This window comes from Lissotriton helveticus, chromosome 2_1 (assembly GCF_964261635.1).
Source record: "Lissotriton helveticus chromosome 2_1, aLisHel1.1, whole genome shotgun sequence".
NCBI classification, from domain to species: domain Eukaryota; kingdom Metazoa; phylum Chordata; class Amphibia; order Caudata; family Salamandridae; genus Lissotriton; species Lissotriton helveticus.
The window spans coordinates 594,308,616-594,327,989 of record NC_136059.1 but is presented as its reverse complement, the minus strand read 5'-3'; the positions used below and the strand labels follow the sequence as shown (position 1 = coordinate 594,327,989).

The window sequence follows — 19,374 nt, the reverse complement described above, 5'->3', positions numbered from 1 at the left end:
AAGGAGGCAGTGCCCCCAAAGTTGCTTTTACTTTCAATACATTAATGCAATTATCCCATGGCTATGCTGGCACCTTAGGGCATCAGCTGTGATTTCATTGCAGGTGGGAGTGTTCCAAGGTGATTAAGGGCTGATAACATATCCTGTGTAAAATATTTCTGATAACCTGTTATGATGCACGTCCTTATTAGGCTCTGTCCAGAGCCTACGGTAAGCAAGTTGGCAGTATGTTTTCTGATCTTTGAATTCGCAAAGATCACTTAGCAATATTGAATAGGAAATTGCTATTCTTCCCCATTACCCAGTAATACCAGCTCCTTAGTCTGCGATGGAGAGTCGGCTTCCAAGCATCCTTTGTTGTCTGGAGTAGTTTGGACGCGCAGCCCATGACGCGCTGAAATGAGGTGACGTGAAGATCGAGGCTGGATGCAGTATAACATGGTTATCACCTTGCAATAGAGATGTATTGTCAAGCCGGAGGTATTTTCTAAAACGACCAGAACTTTATCAATACCTTAAGAATACACAAATGTGTTCCGGACAAATTTGTAGCAAGTAATACATATCACAAAATGTAACCTAACCAAGTATAACAATTATTACAATGTAACTGATTTACAATCCAAATGGTTTTTCTGAGACCACTGCTGCAACTACTGTGCTATTGAAATAATACTATTCGCAAACAGAGTATTGTAAACCTCCCACCATCAACACAGTGTAACGCCTGATACCCAGTTTGTGATTTCAAGCAAACAATGTTTAGGACAGTTACAATAGAGCATATTATAACAATTGTGTCAAAAATGATCCAGGACTCCAACACAGTGGTTCTAAACCTTTTGACTTCTGTGGGCCCCCACTTAATCGTTACTGGAGTCCCGAGACCCCCATTGAATCAATATGTGGTTTCAGAGACTCCCACTGCATTATTATTGGAATCCAGGGACCACGGCATAAGTAATTTCAATGACTTCAATCGCACAAAATACACAAAGATGCCGAGACAAGCATTTATCAAACAAATTAAAAATGTTTTATTTCATTCACAAACAAATATGACAAAAATGGGAAGATTTGAGTTTTCTAAATTCGGTTGAGGCCACCCATCTTCTATTCAATATTGGGTGCAATACACTTGCACTGCTCCCACGAATCATCTTAAGATATCAACTTCATTTGTAGCCTTCAATTTAAAGTCCTTCACAATTACAGAACGTTTAAAACATGTTTTTTTATATTTGACTACTCTATTTATGTGCGCTTCAGTAATCTGTTACTATTTGATTTTAAGAGCAGCCAGGGACCCTCAGGGGTCTCCAAACCACAGATTAAGAACCACTACTCTTATTCATTAAAATGGAATTAATCGCTGTGTTAAAGAGGTATTTCTCTGGTAACCTGGTCTAAGGATCTCTCATGACTGCTAAATGCTGACAACGCTGTGCTAATGGCTTTATCAGGATGAAAAGCTCATGGTATTGAAGGAAGCCACATATAGGGAAGGAAACATGAGGCGCGAGCCCACGGAAACAACGAGATCAATACAAAGGCTGTGGTAGACATTCATCATGGCGTAGAATCCTACTATCAAGCAAGATAGCCCGGTCCTGGGCTTCTGCACAGCAGGACAGTGTCTGGAAATCCACAGTCTCAATACAATTCTCCCGGCATCCATGCATCGAGGGCGGTCATAGACCTTTGCTCAATGCCTCCCTGGACAGATTGTAGTATGTACTGCTGAAGGACATGGTGGGGGGAAGGTCCACATAGGTGAATCAGCAAACGTAGGCAAAGGAGGGAACATGCTTACAGACCGTTGCGACCCACCTCACCTCCTCTTGTAGATTGATTTTCAGCCGCCCTTACTGGTCTCTGAAGGGTGAAGGGCTTCAAGATGCTCTGGGTCAGCATCTCCGCATTCTTTCAGGTGGCTGGGGGCATCTACGCAGGCATTCCCAGTTGGCAGGGTGGCTGGGGGCATCTACGCAGGCATTCCCAGTTGGCAGGGTGGCTGGGGGCATCTACGCAGGCATTCCCAGTTGGCAGGGCATCCAGCGGAACATCATCAGGATATCCAGTTTAGTCAAGGGCTTGAGGAAACAGCCAGTCTGCAGTTCCATAGTCAGGAAGCACTGCTGCATGTAGCACACTGGCCTGTCTTTTGTCTCCGTGGGCACCATCCATCTTGCTTTCAGCTTTTAATCAAAAAGATTTTTCTGAACAGTTTTTGAGTAACCGTAATGGCAAGGGCACCAAAGGTGACCTCAAACATTCTACTTTTTGCACTTGTAGCAAGGTTCATTATTGCAAATGCAATCCAGGTAATGTTTACAAACATTTGTATTAATTAGGAAATATATGCAAATTGTTCACACGACTAGTTTTACACGGTCCTAGTAGGCATCACTCACTAGGTGCAGCTACTACATCCCAAAGCTGGAGAATGCTGCCATCACACAGGTCCTATGTCAAAGTAGTTTTGGGGGAGGAGGAGTTCTTTTGGCTCAAGGGCCAATCAAACGAGGGCAAACAAAAGATACTTGAGTGACGGGATGGTACATCTGGTAAGGTCTTGAGGAATTTCTTCCTGACGTAATTGCAATTAACCAGACCCACCCTGTCCCTCATAATCTGGTCGGTGGTTAAAGGACCTTCACCCAGGGCCATCAGTCAATCTGAAAACACAAGGAAAATGGCCTGCTTAGTACCAACAGGCAGATAAATTGTGCCGAGCAGGTTTACGAGCACAGTGGGCCTTTTGATGAAAATGCGTGACTACAAAGACACTGTCACCCTCTCTGTTCAAGAAGCCGGTATCCCCTATAATGTAGGGTCATTCTCCATGTACTTTTTCAGGTATGACTCACCTGGGCACATTACATTTTCTTACTTTTTCACTGATTTTCCTCCTCCCTAAGTAAGCAGGCGAATAGGCCCCTTAGTGGCAGTTAGGGATCCTTGGCCCTGGGGAATGCCCCAGACCCTTATTGGCTTCTAAGACGGTCAGAAACCTGTTGTCCTTATTTCTTATGGCAGTGTGAGTCATTGCTTTCATATTACCCCCACCAGTTTTTAACCATACCTAATGTATCCATTAATACAGGCAAATAGCCGGCATACATTAATTTATTTTAAATTCACTGACCTGGATCTCTTTAATGTCCAGTAGCTTTTATCTAAGAATTCCCTCCTGCACCGAGTCCAGCCGGAGGTTGAGTCCGCCCTGGAGGTACTGTCCTTCCAGGGTGGAGAGAGGCTGCTGATGATGGAGCCTGACACAACTTTGTGTGTGAGGCTTCCTCTTCCATGAGGATGACCTTCCCTCCCTTCAGCACTCACGTAGGGTTTCTGTGACCGTCCAAGTGGGATATGTTGGTCGTTTCACTTCAGGTAAGAATACCAATTGTCTATTCCACCTGCAGCTGCCGTACTTTTTGTGGTACTGATTTATTGGAGCCAAACGTTATCTAAAACTAGCCTAGGAAAGCAGCGGCCATGCAGGCTTTCAGCTCTGATTTTCACTCAATGGTCAATGGTCCTGGCCTTTAACCTTGACTGATTGGGCTGTGGAATGCACACTAAAAAGTGTTTGCTTTTTTAGTTGGTGAAGAGCATTGATCTAATTAGTGAAAGCCAATGATTGCCAGTTGATCCAAGCAGCTAATCACCATTTTTTTGTGATCAGCATTTTCTACTTAAAGTCATACCCAGTTCGAGGGTCTCCTTTCGGTTGCAGGTTCAGGTCACTAACAGAAACAAACGGCCGTCAAGCCCTTCAGACTGCAGCGATGGGGCGGCTCTAGGTCCGCTTTGGTTTCTCCTCCGTACGGTGGGGCAGTCGCTGATCTCGAACCGTGCCTCCTGTCTGGAACTGGCTGTCAGTAGACATCGCGCCTCTGAAGTTTTTCTTGCAATGATAATTTCTTCATCCTCACATTTTCTCCAAATGATGCTGTAATATTGTATTTCTTATGTGTATTTAACAATTATCTGAGAAAAGTAGATTGAATTTGATTGTTGGCCATTTACCTTAAATTTCGAGCCACATATCGGACATGTACACATAACACTGAACACCTGCTTTGAAGGTTTCTTAGGTTTAATTCTAGTACATGCTGTGCTCCAAACCACGAAAGGTGATGCTTAGGCAGACCTAACAGCAGTCCCTCTTCCGCCAGTTCAGCTCCAGGTGTTTTCGGCTGTGGGACAGTCCTTTGTTTGTACTCTCTTGTAACTAAAGACAGCACTCTGAAATGACGAAGACTGACAAACTACAAATGTGACCGTGTTTATTTGTGGACTTTTCAATGATTTATTGTATCTTCCACCCGCAGGTTGTGGGACGACGGCATCATTGACCCTGCGGACACCAGGCTGGTGCTGGGCCTGAGTCTAAGTGCCGCATTGAATGCACCTACACAAAGGACACAATTTGGAGTCTTCCGGATGTGATGGTGCAAATGGTGATATGTGGTGATGGACAATATAAAATCATAGTTTTCAAAACTGAATAATGTTATAAATTTATGTGAATTAAAGATTTTTAAAAAAACACAATGTTGATGTGGGCTGTTTTCATCATACTATTGAGATGTATCATGAACATAAAACACGTTTGGTTCCTTTTTCGTCACAAGCAGTTTTGTGGCTAGATTCTTGCAGTTGGCTTTTTTTTGTTACTTTTGGCACATTTGCTATTTGGCGCTACTTGTGGACACTCGAGAGCAGTCCTTGCTTGTAGCATTATAGCAATGTTTGTTCAATTATATTTACACTTGATTTTACATTGTAAGCGTTTCTTATCAGCTTAGGCTAGATGGCTACATGAATAGCGTTTGACTAAAGGACACAATTATATGCTTATCATTTTTCTCTATCAGTTGTTGGTGCATTTTTTCTCTCCTGTGTCTGTACTGTCCCTTCTTGTAATCGCTTTTCATGTGATGCAGTTTGTGTGCTTTCACTTCGTGTGCTTTCACTTCTTGTGATCGCATCTCTAGCTTTTTGTGTTGTCCAGTTAGTTTTTGTAAAACGTCTTGGTTATCATTTTTTGCATTTGTATTTTTATTTTTTGCAAAGTAGGGCTTGTCCCCTTATATTATTGGGGCAAATTGCAGCAGTTCAATGCCTACATCATTGTTTCTTTTAGATAAGGGCCTTGCCCTTGAAAGAGACCGAGAGAAGAGAGCATGACAGAAAGGAGTAAGTCGGCTTAACTACACTGCAGTAAATATGTACAACACGATTACACTGCAGAAATGGTGCCCACTTTTAATCCAGCTGTGGGCATAGAGGTACTCAGTGCCACATTCCTTCAGACTCGCTTAAAGCTCTCAAGGTGCCAACATGCCAGGCAGGGGCGGCTCCCCGTAATGGTGGAGGAGCGTCGCCCCACTGCCAGCAGATAATAAATAAAACAATATTAAAACATTGTTATTATCTCTGTCTGCGCTGCTTACATGGGAGTTAGAAGGGCCGGGCCATTGGCAGGGAGGAGTAGTGTGCACTTATAAGTGTGTATGGCAGTTTGGCTGTCCGTCTTAGACAGGCCACCTTCCAAACTGACATGCACACTTATGTCTCTCCAACCCAGCTGTGTTCCACAGCCGAGTTGGCGAAATTCCACAGGCTCCCAGGCACTGTCTGAGTCGCAAATGAGGCCCCTTAGGCCAGTCCTGGAACTGCTCAGAAGCTGTGAGATCAGCATCTAAATTGGGTATAGAGCCTGTGCTTTCAGGCCCATCCACTTCCGGAGGAACAGAAGAGCAGGAGCAACGAGACAGCCAGCAGTGGGAGTGGAGCAACAGGTAGGTGATATTTTTATTTTATTTCCCAACCTCTCCTATCCTCCCCTCACCCACCCTACCAGTTTCAATTGGCAGAAGCAGCCTCTGATGCTAGAGCAAGTAGTTTTATTGCATCCTGGTGATAATTGTGTTGCAATGCATAGAATGGACTTTGGCAAAATTATTTCTTCTTTAACACTGTGGTCAGTAAGAAGGTAAACTGACGCGTGTTTCTATGGTGGAGGTGGGGGTTTATCTTCATGTGGTTGTGAGAGAGGAGTTCCTGAGAATCCCATGCTGTTTATCTCACCATAATGTATTCAATTCAAACACAGATTAGTGTATACAGAAACATGACGTGTATTTTAACCATTTTAGTTTATAATCCATGCAAAAAAGTGTACAGAGTGCAATTATTATTAACTCAAAAAAGAGGCAAAATAAAATTCAAATAAGGTATAATTCATCAGACCCCAGCGTAAACGTTTGTTGTCCTTTCTTACTGTGATCACCGCATACATTTCTATGAAAGAACATCTCATTCGTACCTCGGATCATTAGGGAGTGAGCCTTGCAGGTTCCATTTCCACATCCCTTGCTAGTTCTACCATGTTTAGCTGTACTGTCACATTTATACTTGCTGTATCTGATATATTTGGGGGCAGATGATGCTAGGGAATAGCAACACTTTATATCATCAGCCAACTTTTTATCTTTTTTTCTCACATTTCAATGGCTCTTCCTTTATTGTCTCCCATACCTTTAAGCCATTCCCAGGGTTTGGGAGATTGTGCACTCACCCACTTAATGATTGTCTCCATGTATTTATTTATTAATATAGCGCAACTAATTCTCTGAGGTATCTAGGCGCTTGACATCTAACCACATGACATCACTGAGATTCCAATTGAAGGCTTGAGGTCTGAGTTTAAGAAACTATAAGGTAAATAAGCAGCTCTTTAAACCTTTCGTAAAGGAAAGCAGGTCGGGTGGGTTTTTAAGCTTAATAGGCAGACGATTACACAGTCTGGTCGTGATGTTTACAAAGATTTTACCACCCCAGTTAAAGAGTCAGGGTTTGGACACCTCCACAAGCTTATGAGAAGAGGGCCGTAGCTTTCTGAACTGAGTATATCTTTGGAAACGATCAATCAAATAGTCAGGACCATAATTATGCAGTGCCTTAAAGGTAATGCATAGGGCCTTAAAATTGACCCGTTTTTCCACGGGTAGCCAGTGTAGAGCATATACCGCCTGCTTGGCTGAAGAGGGTTTAGATATGCCAAAAAGCAGTCAGACCGCAGAGTTTTGGAGAACCTACAGTTTAACAAGAAGTGCCCTATTTATACCAACCAGAAGAGCGTTACAGTAGTCCATTTTAGACAAAACTAGTGCAGAGATCACTGTTTTTGTAGTTCTGGTGGTATAAAAGGAAAAAGTTTTCTTAGAATTTTCAGCGTGTGAAAAGTGGATGATATAAGCGCTTTCACGTGATGGGAGAAGGACAGGGTAGTATCAAAAATGACTCCCAGATTTTCCGCCTTAGTGGCTGGAATAGGAAGGGGATCCAACTCCACAGACCACCAATCAGAGGACCATAAGGATGGAACCCTGCCAAAAAGTAAAACTTCAGGAGTTTAACTTCAGGCAATTCTCCGACATCCATCTGCTCACGTGTCGCATACAGGCTTAAAAGGAATGGGCTGCCTCTGAATAGTGACTTGTGGCTTGCCTCTGTTGGGGGACTACTGGAGCTGCTCGGTGGCTCGCGCTGACATATTGTGTTTTTACCTGTTTTTAAATCTTTTGTTCATATCGGGGCTGCTGGGGGGCGGATCCTCGAGGCAGGGGTTGATTCCTTGGGTGCGGAAGGGGACTCTTTCGCATTTCATTTCTCCCGCGTGACATCTCTGCTCTTCTGATTGGCGGGGACCGTCCGTGCGAGCGGTCCCGCCTTTCCGGAAGTTAGCAGTCTAGTCGGAGGTGCCCAAGATAAAAAGAGATGCTGACGCGTGCGCGCAGCCTCTGAATAGTGACTTGCCTCTGTTGGGGCTACTGGAGCTGCTCAGCGGCTCGCGCTGACATATTTTGTTTTTACCGGTTTTTAAATCTTTTGTTGATATCGGGCTGCTGGGGGCTGATTCCTCGGGGCAGGGGTTGATTCCTTGGGTGCGGAAGGGGACTCTTCCGCATTTCATTTTTCCCGCGTGACATCTTCTTCGCTCTTCTGATTGGCGGGGACCGTCCGTGCGAGCGGTACCGCCTTTCCGGAAGTTAGCGGTCTAGTCGGAGGTGCCCAAGATAAAAAGAGATGCTGACGCGAGCGGGCAGCGGACGCGCACAGCGGGCGTGCCAGCGGCGTGCCAAAGGCAAGCCTGTCTGCGCCCGTCTGCGCTAAGGACGTGCTCTGCGCCGGCCATGCTGCCTCTCCCTCGGCCTATTTGGAACCGGATAAAGTAAGACGCCTGCTTTGGCACTCCAGTCCAGAACTCCACCTTATTAACAGAGGGGCTAGTTGTAGGGGAGCTCTTTGCTTTGCGGAGACCGCCTCTCCACTGTCTGACTTTTTGGTTAAAGACTTTTTACCATGTGGGCTACTGAATGTCAGATCGTTGCCCAAGCATAGGGTTGAAATTCAGTTGCTACTGGAAGTGCACAAGCTCGAATTGCTGGGTATGACAGAAACCTGGACTTGCGAGGTCGCCAGATTGCGAGGTCGACCATGGTCTGGCCTACCCCCTGGTTATAAAATCCTCAATAAGCCAAGATTAAGGGGAAGTGGGGGGGGGGGGGTTGGGTTAATTTTTAGAGCGTCCTTGAACCTGGCTACTATCCATATTGATGGGGTCGCAGAGGTTGAACTCTTTGGGTTTGTGATTAAGAGCGCTCTTGGCCAGTCTCTTACAGGGAGTATTTGTTATCGACCCCCAGGGCCCTTTAGTGTGCAACAGCAGCATCTTTTATTGGAGATTTTTACCAATATGGCCGCTACGCACCGTAGGCTGCTGATTTTTGGCGATTTTAATCTTTGGCTGAATGGGTCCCTTGACACGTTTGGCCAATTTTACTCAGTCCTGTGAGGGTCTGGGCCTTTGTCAACGAGTATCCAAGGCCACCCATATTGGAGGGCACATGCTCGATCTTATTTTGTCGGAGGATGAGCAAGTGTACATTGGGGAAGTCCTGTCCATGGACTGGACTGATCACTTTCTGATTAAGTTCTATACGAACATTGCCAGTCTAGATAAGCGGGGAGGTAATCGGGTGAATGAATTTGTAGGTAGGGACTGGAAGGCTCTTATGCGTAAGAGGGGCCAGGATGTGGTGTTTCAGGTGGAGGACTGTTTCTCCCCGGAGGCTCAAGTGGAGGAGAACTATTCCGCTCTCTGCAGGAAAATCACCTTGGCTCTCGACTCTCTTGCTCCTCTAAAGAACCTACAGAGCAGGAGTAGACCCTCTGTTCCATGGTTTAGGGAGGAGCTGAAAACCCTGAAACTTGAATTTAAACGGGCTGAAAGGAGATGGAGGCATGGCTACCAGGATGTGGATAAGCTGTCCTGGAGAATAAAGATTGCAGAACACAGGAATAGGATTAATAGGTCTAAGGCAGACTATTTTGCCACCTTGATACTTAATGCCCCTAATAGCGCTAGAAGCATTTTTAACATTCTTAATAGCTTGACCAATCCAGACTGTTCCAAAAATGTGATTTCCCCCTCTCAAATTCTTTGTGATGACCTGGCCAGGTTTTTTCATAATAAAGTTAATGACATTATTAAGGATCTGGGTAGGGTTTCTTATACTCCTGTCGTGGTGAATGTTTTACCGCCTGACATGGAGGATATTAGCACTGTGGCTGCAGGTGTCAACTTGGAGGGGATTACCTCTGGCTTTCTCCCCGCGTTTTCGTCTTTGGAGCCTGAGGATTTCTCTAGATTAGCTGATGGTATTGCATCTGGATATCCCCTGGATCCGATGCATTGTAAGATCTGGAAAGAATTTGGGGCAGAGCTGTTCCCCACGCTTCGTCTGATTTGTAAGCAGTCTCACACTGAGGGAGTGGTGCCGTCTCAGTGGAAGCAGGCATTGGTGACACCCTTGCTTAAGAAGCCCTCCCTCGATCCGGAGTGTCCCAAAGATTTTAGACCCATCTCCCTCCTACCTTACCCTGCTAAAATAGTGGAACGGGTGGTGAGTAGCACGCTGTCTAAATATGTAGAACAAGCTAAGCTCTTGGAGGAGGAGCAGTTTGGATTTCGGCCGGCCCATGGCACTGAGACAGCTCTGGTGACCATGATGGACGAACTTCGGGGGCGGGCAGACAGGGGTCCGGCAGCTTTACTTATTTTGCTTGACCTGTCTGCGCCTTCGATACGGTTAACCATGAAATCCTGCTGAGGAGACTTAAAGAGGTGGGAGTGACGGGCTGTGCCCTTAGGTGGTTCCAGTCTTTTCTGTCAGGTAGGCAGCAGGCAGTGTCCCTCTCCCCCTACCAATCTGTTTTTACTAGTGTCTCGCATGGCGTACCACAGGGCTCGGCCATCAGACCTATTCTTTTTAATATCTACATGAAACCCCTGATGGCGGTCATCAAGCGTCATAACATTAAGATCGTTAATTATGCGGATGATACGCAATTAATTCTCTCCCTGGAGGGAGCACAGTCAACTTCTCTAGAGGGGTTTCATAGTTGCCTGCGGGACAGGACATTGTGGCTGAGGGATAACTCGCTGCAATTTAATGCGTCCCCAAAGTTTTTACTGGACAGGATGCAGAGGTTACAGTCAACCGCAGCTAAATTAGTATTAGGCTGGTCCAGAAGGTCGTCCGCCTCATTGGCCCTTTTGGAGCTGCAAACAAAGAATCAAGTTTAAATCACTCTGCTTAGTATTTAAGGCCCTGTATGGAATGGGTCCTACCTCTCTCCAAAGTAAATTTGAGTGGTATGTTCCTACCCGAACGTTACGCTCATCTGGGGCAAAACTGATAAAAATCCCCAGACTCAAAAAAGTTAGAGCAGGTGGTAGATCCTTTGGGGTCACTGCTGCAAAGCTCTGGAATACCTTACATCTCGAGCTGAGACAAATCAGTGACACCCTTCCATTTAGAAGGAATTTAAAAACATGGCTATTTCCCAAGATATAGGGGTTGACTTCAGTAGGGTCTATAGGAGGTATGTCATGTCGAGTTACTACTAGCGCCAGGATGCCTGTCAGGTGATAGTGCGCTCTAGAAATGCTATAAATAAATAAATAAATATTAGAAATGGAGACAATAATCTGAGTATCGTAGTAGCATACCATAGCAAAACCGCAGGATTTAATCAATCTGGCCAGAGGTGTAACGTACACATTAAAAAAGGGTTGGGCTCAAGAACAAGCCCTGTGGGACCCCACATGGGAGCTTAAAGCTATGGGACCTGAAGCCATCCACTTCGATGAATTGTTCACGATCTGTCAGGAAGGATTTAAAAAGTGAGAGGGCTGTGCCTGCTATACCGATTTCTTGAAGGCAGCTTATCAAGAGGCTGTGATCTACTGTATCAAATGCTGCTGAAAGACCCAACAGTATCGGGGCAGCCCTGCCTCCTTTATCTGCTGAGTGCCTTATTTCTTCTGTTGCTGTGATCAAAGCAAGCTCAGTACTGTGCTCATTCCGTAAGCCGTACTGCATCAAATCCAGGATATGGTTATTAATGAAAGTGGATACTTCTTGATTCATGGATTTTCCAAGCAGGTTTGCTGGTAAAGGCAGGCGGAGATTGGACGATAGTTGCCTGGATCTGTTTTATCCAAGTTGGATTTTTTTTTAAAGAGTGGTAGAATGGAGGTCTTTTTCCAGATTTTTGGGAATGTCCCAGTTTTAATGGCTAGGTTGAATATCTCTGTGAGATGAAGTGCAGCTATCTCTGTCACTGTGTGCAATATCTTAGGCGGACACGGATCCAAAGGCAATCCGGTTTTAGTGGCCGAAAGAAGTTTAGCGACGTGCTCCTAGGAAACAGGCAGAAAATCTAAAAGTTGCGGCAAACCGGAAGCCCGGGGCATGTTGGGCACTTTTAATTCTGCTCTTGTTGCATCAGATTGTGAAGTATGAGTGCTATTGTCATTTGCAGGGTGCGAGGCAAACGTATTATAGATGCTAGACACCTTTTTGCTGAAAGAAGATGCTAGTGTTTTGCAAAAAACTTTGTATATTACATTGTGTTGAGTCTCCTGTGTGCGGCTAAGTTTCTGGACTGTAGCAAACAGTTCTTTGAAATCATTCTTCGCACCTTCATTTAGAGTGTCTGCTCTTTCCATTTTCAATTCAATGAGGATATTTCAAATCGGCAACTCTTGTGCAATTTTAAAATGTGCAAGTTAACTTCAACCCCAAATCTGCCCACCACCCTTTTCCAATATTGCACAGTTCATGGACTATTGTATGATAGAATGCCCCAGATGTGGCACATTTAGGGGCGGTGTTTCCTCTTGAATTGTCAATTTTGTCCAACAGCAGTGAAGTCATGTATGTATGTTGTTACATGAAGTTAATCCAGGTCCACTCTACCATTAGTAAAAGTCTTATTAGTATGCAGACATGTCTTTTCACATTTCTTGTCATTTATATCAGTGTTGTAATCTGTTTGCCAGTTGAAGATAAAAAATGTGTCTTGTGAGTAAATGTAAGAGATTCTGTGAAAGAGAAGGGAGATAAAAAAAAAGAGTTCAATGTCTGTCCATAATGGAAGTGAATCGGAAGAGGGCTGGTTTAATGATTTAGCCAGTTGTTTAAGAAGAAAAGCATTATGATAAAATTGCAAGTCAGGAAAGTTGACTCCACCTTGCGATTTAGGACGTTTAAGCATAGTTAGGGACAAGCGTGCTTTCTTTTTATTCCATAAAAAGCAGATGAAATAGAATTAATTTGTTTGAAACAATAAGAGAGAAAGCGGAGAGTAGTAGCAGAGATCATATAAAAAATAACTGGAGCAAGCATCTTTTTAATCGTATCGTCTGCCCCACCAAGATAGATATAGGGGATGCCATTTAGAGATAGATGTGGATAATGTAGATAGAACATGAGTCATAATTAGAGATAACGTGTGTTTGATAGAGGGGGTAAACCAGAGACCAAATATTTAATCTTTTGGGGGTTCCATGAGAAATTAGTCAGGGCAAAATCTTGTTTAAAACATAAAATATTAAGAGGAAGAATTTTACATTTATCATGATTTAATTTATAACCACAAATGGAAAAGAAGGCATTAACCTCTGCTGTAAAAGATGGGATAGAATGTTCTGGTTTAGAGATGTATAATAAAATATCGTCTGCATAGACACTCATTTTAACATGGAAGTTATCATGTTGAAAGACATGTTGGTTAGGGTTTTTTTTTAAATTCTAGTGAGAAAGGGTTCTAGAGCAAGAATAAATAAAAGTGGGGAGAGAGGGCAACCTTGACGGACACCTCTCTGTAAAGTAAAGGAATTCGAAATGGAGCCATTGGCAAAAATAGAAGCTTTGGGTGAAGTATACACTAGGGTAATATAGGAAACAAATTTGGGTCCAAAGCCAAACCAAGATAATGTGTGGAAAATAAATGGCCAATCCATGCGGTCAAAAGCTTTTTCCACATCTAAATAAATACCTGCCAATGAATGAGGGTATTTATTAGCTGTATGTGAGATGGAGAAACAACACTCTGATTCCTCATTGGAAGGGGTGCCTTCATTTGGAGATGACGTAGCCCCATTTAAGCCTCTCTTCTCCTGGAACACATTCCCAGGCCGTCCAACAGGCCATGCTTGCTATTTTCAATACTTGAAGGTCAGCACTCTATAGCATGCCTTCTGAAGCTTCTACTACTTCCACTGGTGCTAGATGGATTTGAGGTGATGCCCACATCTCTGCCATCACATGCAGCCCCAGCACAGATGACTTGGGAGAAATCAAAGAGTTAAGCTGCTTTTGTGCTGGTGGTTTCAAGGCCCGTATTGGCCACGCTGAATCACCCTCTAGCATAAGCGTTGCCGATTCTGGACTCGGAGTTGTCTCCTACCTCTTTAATGAACTTCTCTTGAAAGAGGCAGTAAAGAGAATTGCTGATCCTGCATTCCTCAAGGGAGGAGAAAAATGATAGTGAGACATAGATCCACTTCCCAGATGAACGTTCTTAGAGAGATTTTACACTTGTATTTTTGAACACTGATGGAGTAAACATGTCTTGATGAGGATTTCCTATTCCCAAGAAACATCCCTTGGAAGACTAAACATGCTTTACTGCAGTCAGTGAAAGCTATATCACAGAAAAGTCGAATAACCCTAGAACAATCTGCAGTGGCATGTTACAGCAAATCACAAATAGATCTTGTTGATTTTGGTCCAGGCTATCTTCCTGGTGAGATTTCCAGACGTGTATCACTTTGTGTCATAGGAACAAGAAATGGCCACCATTCTACTTAATGGTATTTTCAATTATAAAGTAAAATGTGAATTGACGTTAAACAAGGAGTTTTTATTCAACCTCAATTTTGTGTTTCCTTCCAAGAAAATCTTTCATCCATTCTACATTTGAGCCTGCATATCAGGAACTCCATAAAAGAAAACTAGAGTTATACTCCTTACCTTCTCTTCCCCAGGACGATGTGCTGTTGGCTGCACCAACCTTCACAAAACAGATATAATCTCTCAGATGGGGGTTGGAGACTGGAACGCCGGGTGTGTCTGGCGGTGACCCCGGTAAGCTAGGCGCAGGCAGACTGGTGCTGTGGCGGTGTGCTGGGCTCATCCCCGTGCGCGCTCCGATTCCGGAATTTCGCTGCAGCATAAGTGATGGAATACCCTCGGCTGTCTCCCATCCCTGCAGCTTTGGTGAGGACACACATTTCTCTGAATCTCAATCGAGGAGACGACCTACGGATTCCCCTGCCATTGAGCTCTCCGTAGGGGGCAGGAGCTGTAGCGGTGCGGCCACTGCGGAGACCCGAACTGGACCCGCCATCGCCCCAAGCCTGCACCAGGTGCATGATTCACAATCCGGACGGCGGGGGTCCTCTAGTGACCAGCGGGCTTCTTTGGGTGGATCTGGCCCTGGTGTTAAGAGAAGACTGCAAAGCGGAAAAAGACCGGGGCAAACAGCGGGACTGTGCTTCTCCACGCTGCCACCTGACCTTAAAATGGCGGCCACTTTGTGACTCCGGGCATTGTGTACCAGCCGATCCTGAGGTCCCTGCTTTCATCCACCTCCATGTGGGACCTGGAACTGTTGAATCTCCTGCATACATGGGGGCTCTCATCTTATTCTGGCGGCGACCCATGGTCCTTTCGAGAGGGGCGTTGCCACATCCTCCTGTCTCACTGAGGGAATGAACCGACTGCCATCTTAGGGGTCTTTCAAGCTACTCTCCCCAACGGCTCCTGATTGATTCACTTGTTTGAACACCACATGAGCTCGACCTTCCCTTCCTACACGACATCAGAGGAATTGCACGGAAGGGTCTCAGAGTGGGGTCGGCTCAACCTGGGTGCAAAACTGTCTCTATCCTCGGCAAGCTTTCTGTGCTTCGTCTTTGCCTGGCAGTGACTATGGCACCCTCCTGCTCGTAATACAGTCCAGCCTCACCTCTGTTGAAACCAAAATGGACGCCATGAACACGTGCATCGATACCCTGGCGCACAAAAGCGACCAACATGCGGAGAGGCTAAAAGAAGCATGGCCAAGCCCAAAAAAAAGTGGTATGCAGTAAGTTTTCAGTGCCTACAGGGACACGAGAGACAACAAAGCGGCGATGTAGCCACCCCACACTGTGATTGCTCCTGAAATACTGACTGTACCTGCCTAAAATGACGGCCACAACAAACCCTCCTGCGTCTCTCCTGTCCTTTTCTCCCTCCTCCCTCTACCCCCTTCCACTCTCCACTCTCCTCCACTTTCCTGCTACTGACCTTTGCCCTCACCTTTACTGGCCCTTAGTCCCCACCCCGTTTATCAGTGAATTTTTCCCGTGTCAATTGAGATCTAGCTATTTTGTCTGATGCCCAATAGAGCTACCTGGTTTAGCTATAGGGGAGACAGGCCGGGGATTCCCTCCTTGGACGTCACCTACCCAGTCGGTCTTTAGACAGACTTCCTTTCGTCTCTCCTGTCGTCTCTTCCCGCATCCTCCCTCTATTTATGTCACTCCTTCTCTCCTCTCTCAATGTATTGAGACTGAACTATTTTGTCTGATGCCCGATGGAGCTACCTGGTTTAGCTATAGGGGAGATGGACCGTGGTTTCGTCACCTACCCAGTCTGTCTTTAGACAGACTTCCTTTTAGTCTCTCCTTGTTGTCTCTTCCCTTACCCTCCCTTTCTCACCTCCCCTGCCCCCTCCACTACTTTTCTCTCTCCTTTCTCTCCTCTCCTAATTGTATTGACTATTTTTTTGATGCATTGTGTTATTGTTGATCTTTTTCTGTAACATTGTTGATTCTCATGTAAAGCGCTCTGATACCTTCGGGTCTAGCCAACGCAATATAAAACTGTTTAAATAAATAAATAAATAAAATGAAGGGTTCAAGGCGAAGAGCGAGAATTTTGGCACATATTTTATAGTCAGAGTTAACGAACGATATTAGTCTGTAATTTTTACAGAGGTGAGGATCTCTCCCTTCTTTAGGGATTAGGCAAATGAGAGCGTCTTGAAACGTACCACTAGAAACCTCAGAAGAAATGAAGTATGAAAATAAAGAAAGAAGATGAGGAAGGAGGGAATTGGAGAAATTGGTGTAAAATTCCATAGGGAATCCATCCAGACGAGGATCTTTCCCGGTTTTAAGAAGTTTTAATGCATGGGAAAAATCTCTTTATAGAGAGGTCACGTTCCAATGGCAAAAAATTGATACGTATGGGTGACTGTTTTGGTATTGAGGCAATGTAATTTGGAATGTTTCTAGGATCTGTGGTAGTTTCATGGGTATATAGAGCGTTATAATATTTCTTGAACTCTTCTAAAATTTCTAAATGTTTAATTGCTGGAGAAGAATTGGAATTTAGGACATAATTAATATTATTGCGGTGTTTCTTGATTTTGAGATATGAAGCAAGTAGTTTACCCGCTTTGTTTTGAGATCAGCTTTAGAATTGGTACCTGTATAGAGTGATTCCAGTAACTTGATAGTTTTAAGGATTTCATCTGCTTTTCAGGCAATAAGGCGTTTTTTCTGTGGCAACATATGAAATAATAAAGTCTCTGGATGAAGCTTTAAAAGAGTCCCAAACAATTGGAAACTATGATACAGAAGATATGTTATGTTATGTTTAAAGAAATCTGTAATGAAGTATTCCAAAGAAGAAGTGAAAACTTGGTCAGCCAATAAAGAAATATTAAAGTGTCATCCTTTACTGGTGACATTAGTTGGAAACGACTCTAAGTCTAATATCACAGGAGCATGGTCCAAGATCAATATAGAACCAATATCAGCCTGCAATATAGATTGTATTAATGCTTTGGAGACAAATAAATAGTCAATGTGTGATTGTGAAAGGTGAGTGGGTGAGAAAATAGTGTATTCACGTAGTTGTGGCTCTCCATGATTCAACAAGAGACCTGTGGGAAATCAGGTTGGTGAAGTGATGATGCATTGGAGAGGAAACGAAAGGTGTTTTGGATGTACGATCAATGTAGGGATCAACAATTAAATTGCAATCGCCTCCAAAAACAACATATGGAGTAAAAATAGATATCAAAAGAGTAGAAATATGCGGCCAAAAAGTATTATCAGGTTTAGTGGGAGCATAAACATTAAACAAAGTAATAGGTATATCATTAACTTTAAGGTGAACAATTAACCAACGCCCTTCATCATCTGAGTCCTGAGTCAGAAGGGATACTTTAATTTTTATGATAAAGAATCAGAGTCCCATTTCTTTTGCTAGTACCAGGAGGAGAAAAGACATTTCCCACCCACTGTCGCTTGAGTTTGAGAACTTCTGAAGCAACTAAGTGTGATTCTTGTAAAAATACAGTATCCGATCCAAGATTAGACAAAAGTGTGAGAACTCTTTGCCGTTTAATAGGGGTAACCAAACCTTTAACATTCTAGGAAATAATACGTAACCTCATTAATCAACTACAAAAAGTAAGAGTAACATTTTGAAAACCATTACAGCAGAGCAAGACAACAATAAAGAACTTGCAATAATTAGAGAATCGAAAGATAAGCATTCCAAAAGTAAAGGAGTAAGATATGAAATAGAAAGCATTGAAATAAAGAAGAGAAGGAAAAGAGGGAGAGGAAAAGAGAAATAAAAGAGAAGTAGGAAGAAAAGGTAGAGAGAAAGGACAAAAAAACAATAAAACACACCAAATACTCAAACATGAATGGAGGGTGTTGAAGACACATGGGAAGAAATTAACAGTCAATGGGAACGAGACCACGAGTAGAGTATCAATTCAGAGAGACTTTATAACAATGGGTAAACCAGGGAGAGAAAAACAGTACCTGATGGGAGGCAACACAAGGAAAGAAAAACAATTAGTAAAATATATATTAAGAACATTGTAAAATTACAATTATCTTTTGTAAAAAGAATGAAATGTTCAAGAGGAAGATGCTCCTGCAAACTCCATGGAGTCTTCTCTACAACTATCAAGAAATTGTTGAAGCAAGGCGGGATCTTCATAGGTTGTTGTCCTATTTTTGTAAGTCACTTTAAAAAGGCTTGGATGGAGTAGACCAAACCTGGCATTCAGATTATGCAAAGCTGGATGCATGCTTAAGAAACTCTTTTGTTTATCTGCTGTGACTTTCGCGTAGTCTTTTGAGAAGGATTATGTAGATGCTTGCCATGATATGCAACGTTTCGCTTTAACAGCCTGTAGAACTTTCAACAAATCTGTGTATTCTAAGAAGTAGAAGAAGAATACGCCTCTTGGATTGCGTTGGATGAATGTGTTTTGAGGAGGACGAACAAGTCTATGTTCTTGTTGTATGTTTAATGGCGGAGATTCTGGAAGTTGAAGAATCTGCAACAAGAAAGACTGAAAAAAAGAGAAGGGATTGGAACCTTCCAATCCTTCAGGCAGACCATAGATGTGTAAATTGTTACGTCTACTTCGATTTTCGAGATTTTCTACTTGCTTTTGTAAATGTAGGATATCTGCCTTCATGGGTTGAATTTGTTGAGAAGATATTTGCAGAGATTCTATTTGATGTTCCATTGAGATAATTTTATTATCTAGAGTAGACCATTTATCTTCGAGGCTTGCAAGCGAGTGTTAGTTTCTTCCATATAAGGTTTAAGAGCTCAGATCTCATCTAGAAGTAATTCTAAAGAGACTGGTGGTGGAGATATGGTCCGTGAAGGGGGATCTTTTTTGATCCTTTTAATAGTTGACGATGCAGAGTAAGATGATGGCATTTTAGAGATATTTTCCCATTTGGTGTGGACGGATGAGAAATAGGGGTAGCGTCTGTGCATTGGAGAGAGGTAACTGCTCCAGACTCCTCCATATCGAATTGCAAGACTGAAAAAGGGTTTGAGGTAAGTACTGCAGTGGATTTAGGATGTGAAGATGGGATGGAGGATGAAGTCGCACCTCTACCAGATTTGATTC

The 19,374-nt window shown here is 43.6% G+C and overlaps 1 protein-coding gene across 1 annotated transcript in view; it reads left to right on the top strand.

Annotated features, from left to right (window-relative positions):
* The window catches only part of MCCC2 (methylcrotonyl-CoA carboxylase subunit 2), a 260,423-nt gene extending 255,863 nt beyond the window's left edge, over window positions 1-4,560 (top strand). The window contains exon 17 of the mRNA XM_078675283.1: window positions 4,338-4,560. Coding sequence (XP_078531409.1) covers window positions 4,338-4,455 — 118 coding nt within the window. The 3' untranslated portion in view covers window positions 4,456-4,560. The remainder of the gene's footprint in view (window positions 1-4,337) is intronic.
* The last annotated feature ends 14,814 nt before the right edge of the window (window positions 4,561-19,374 follow it).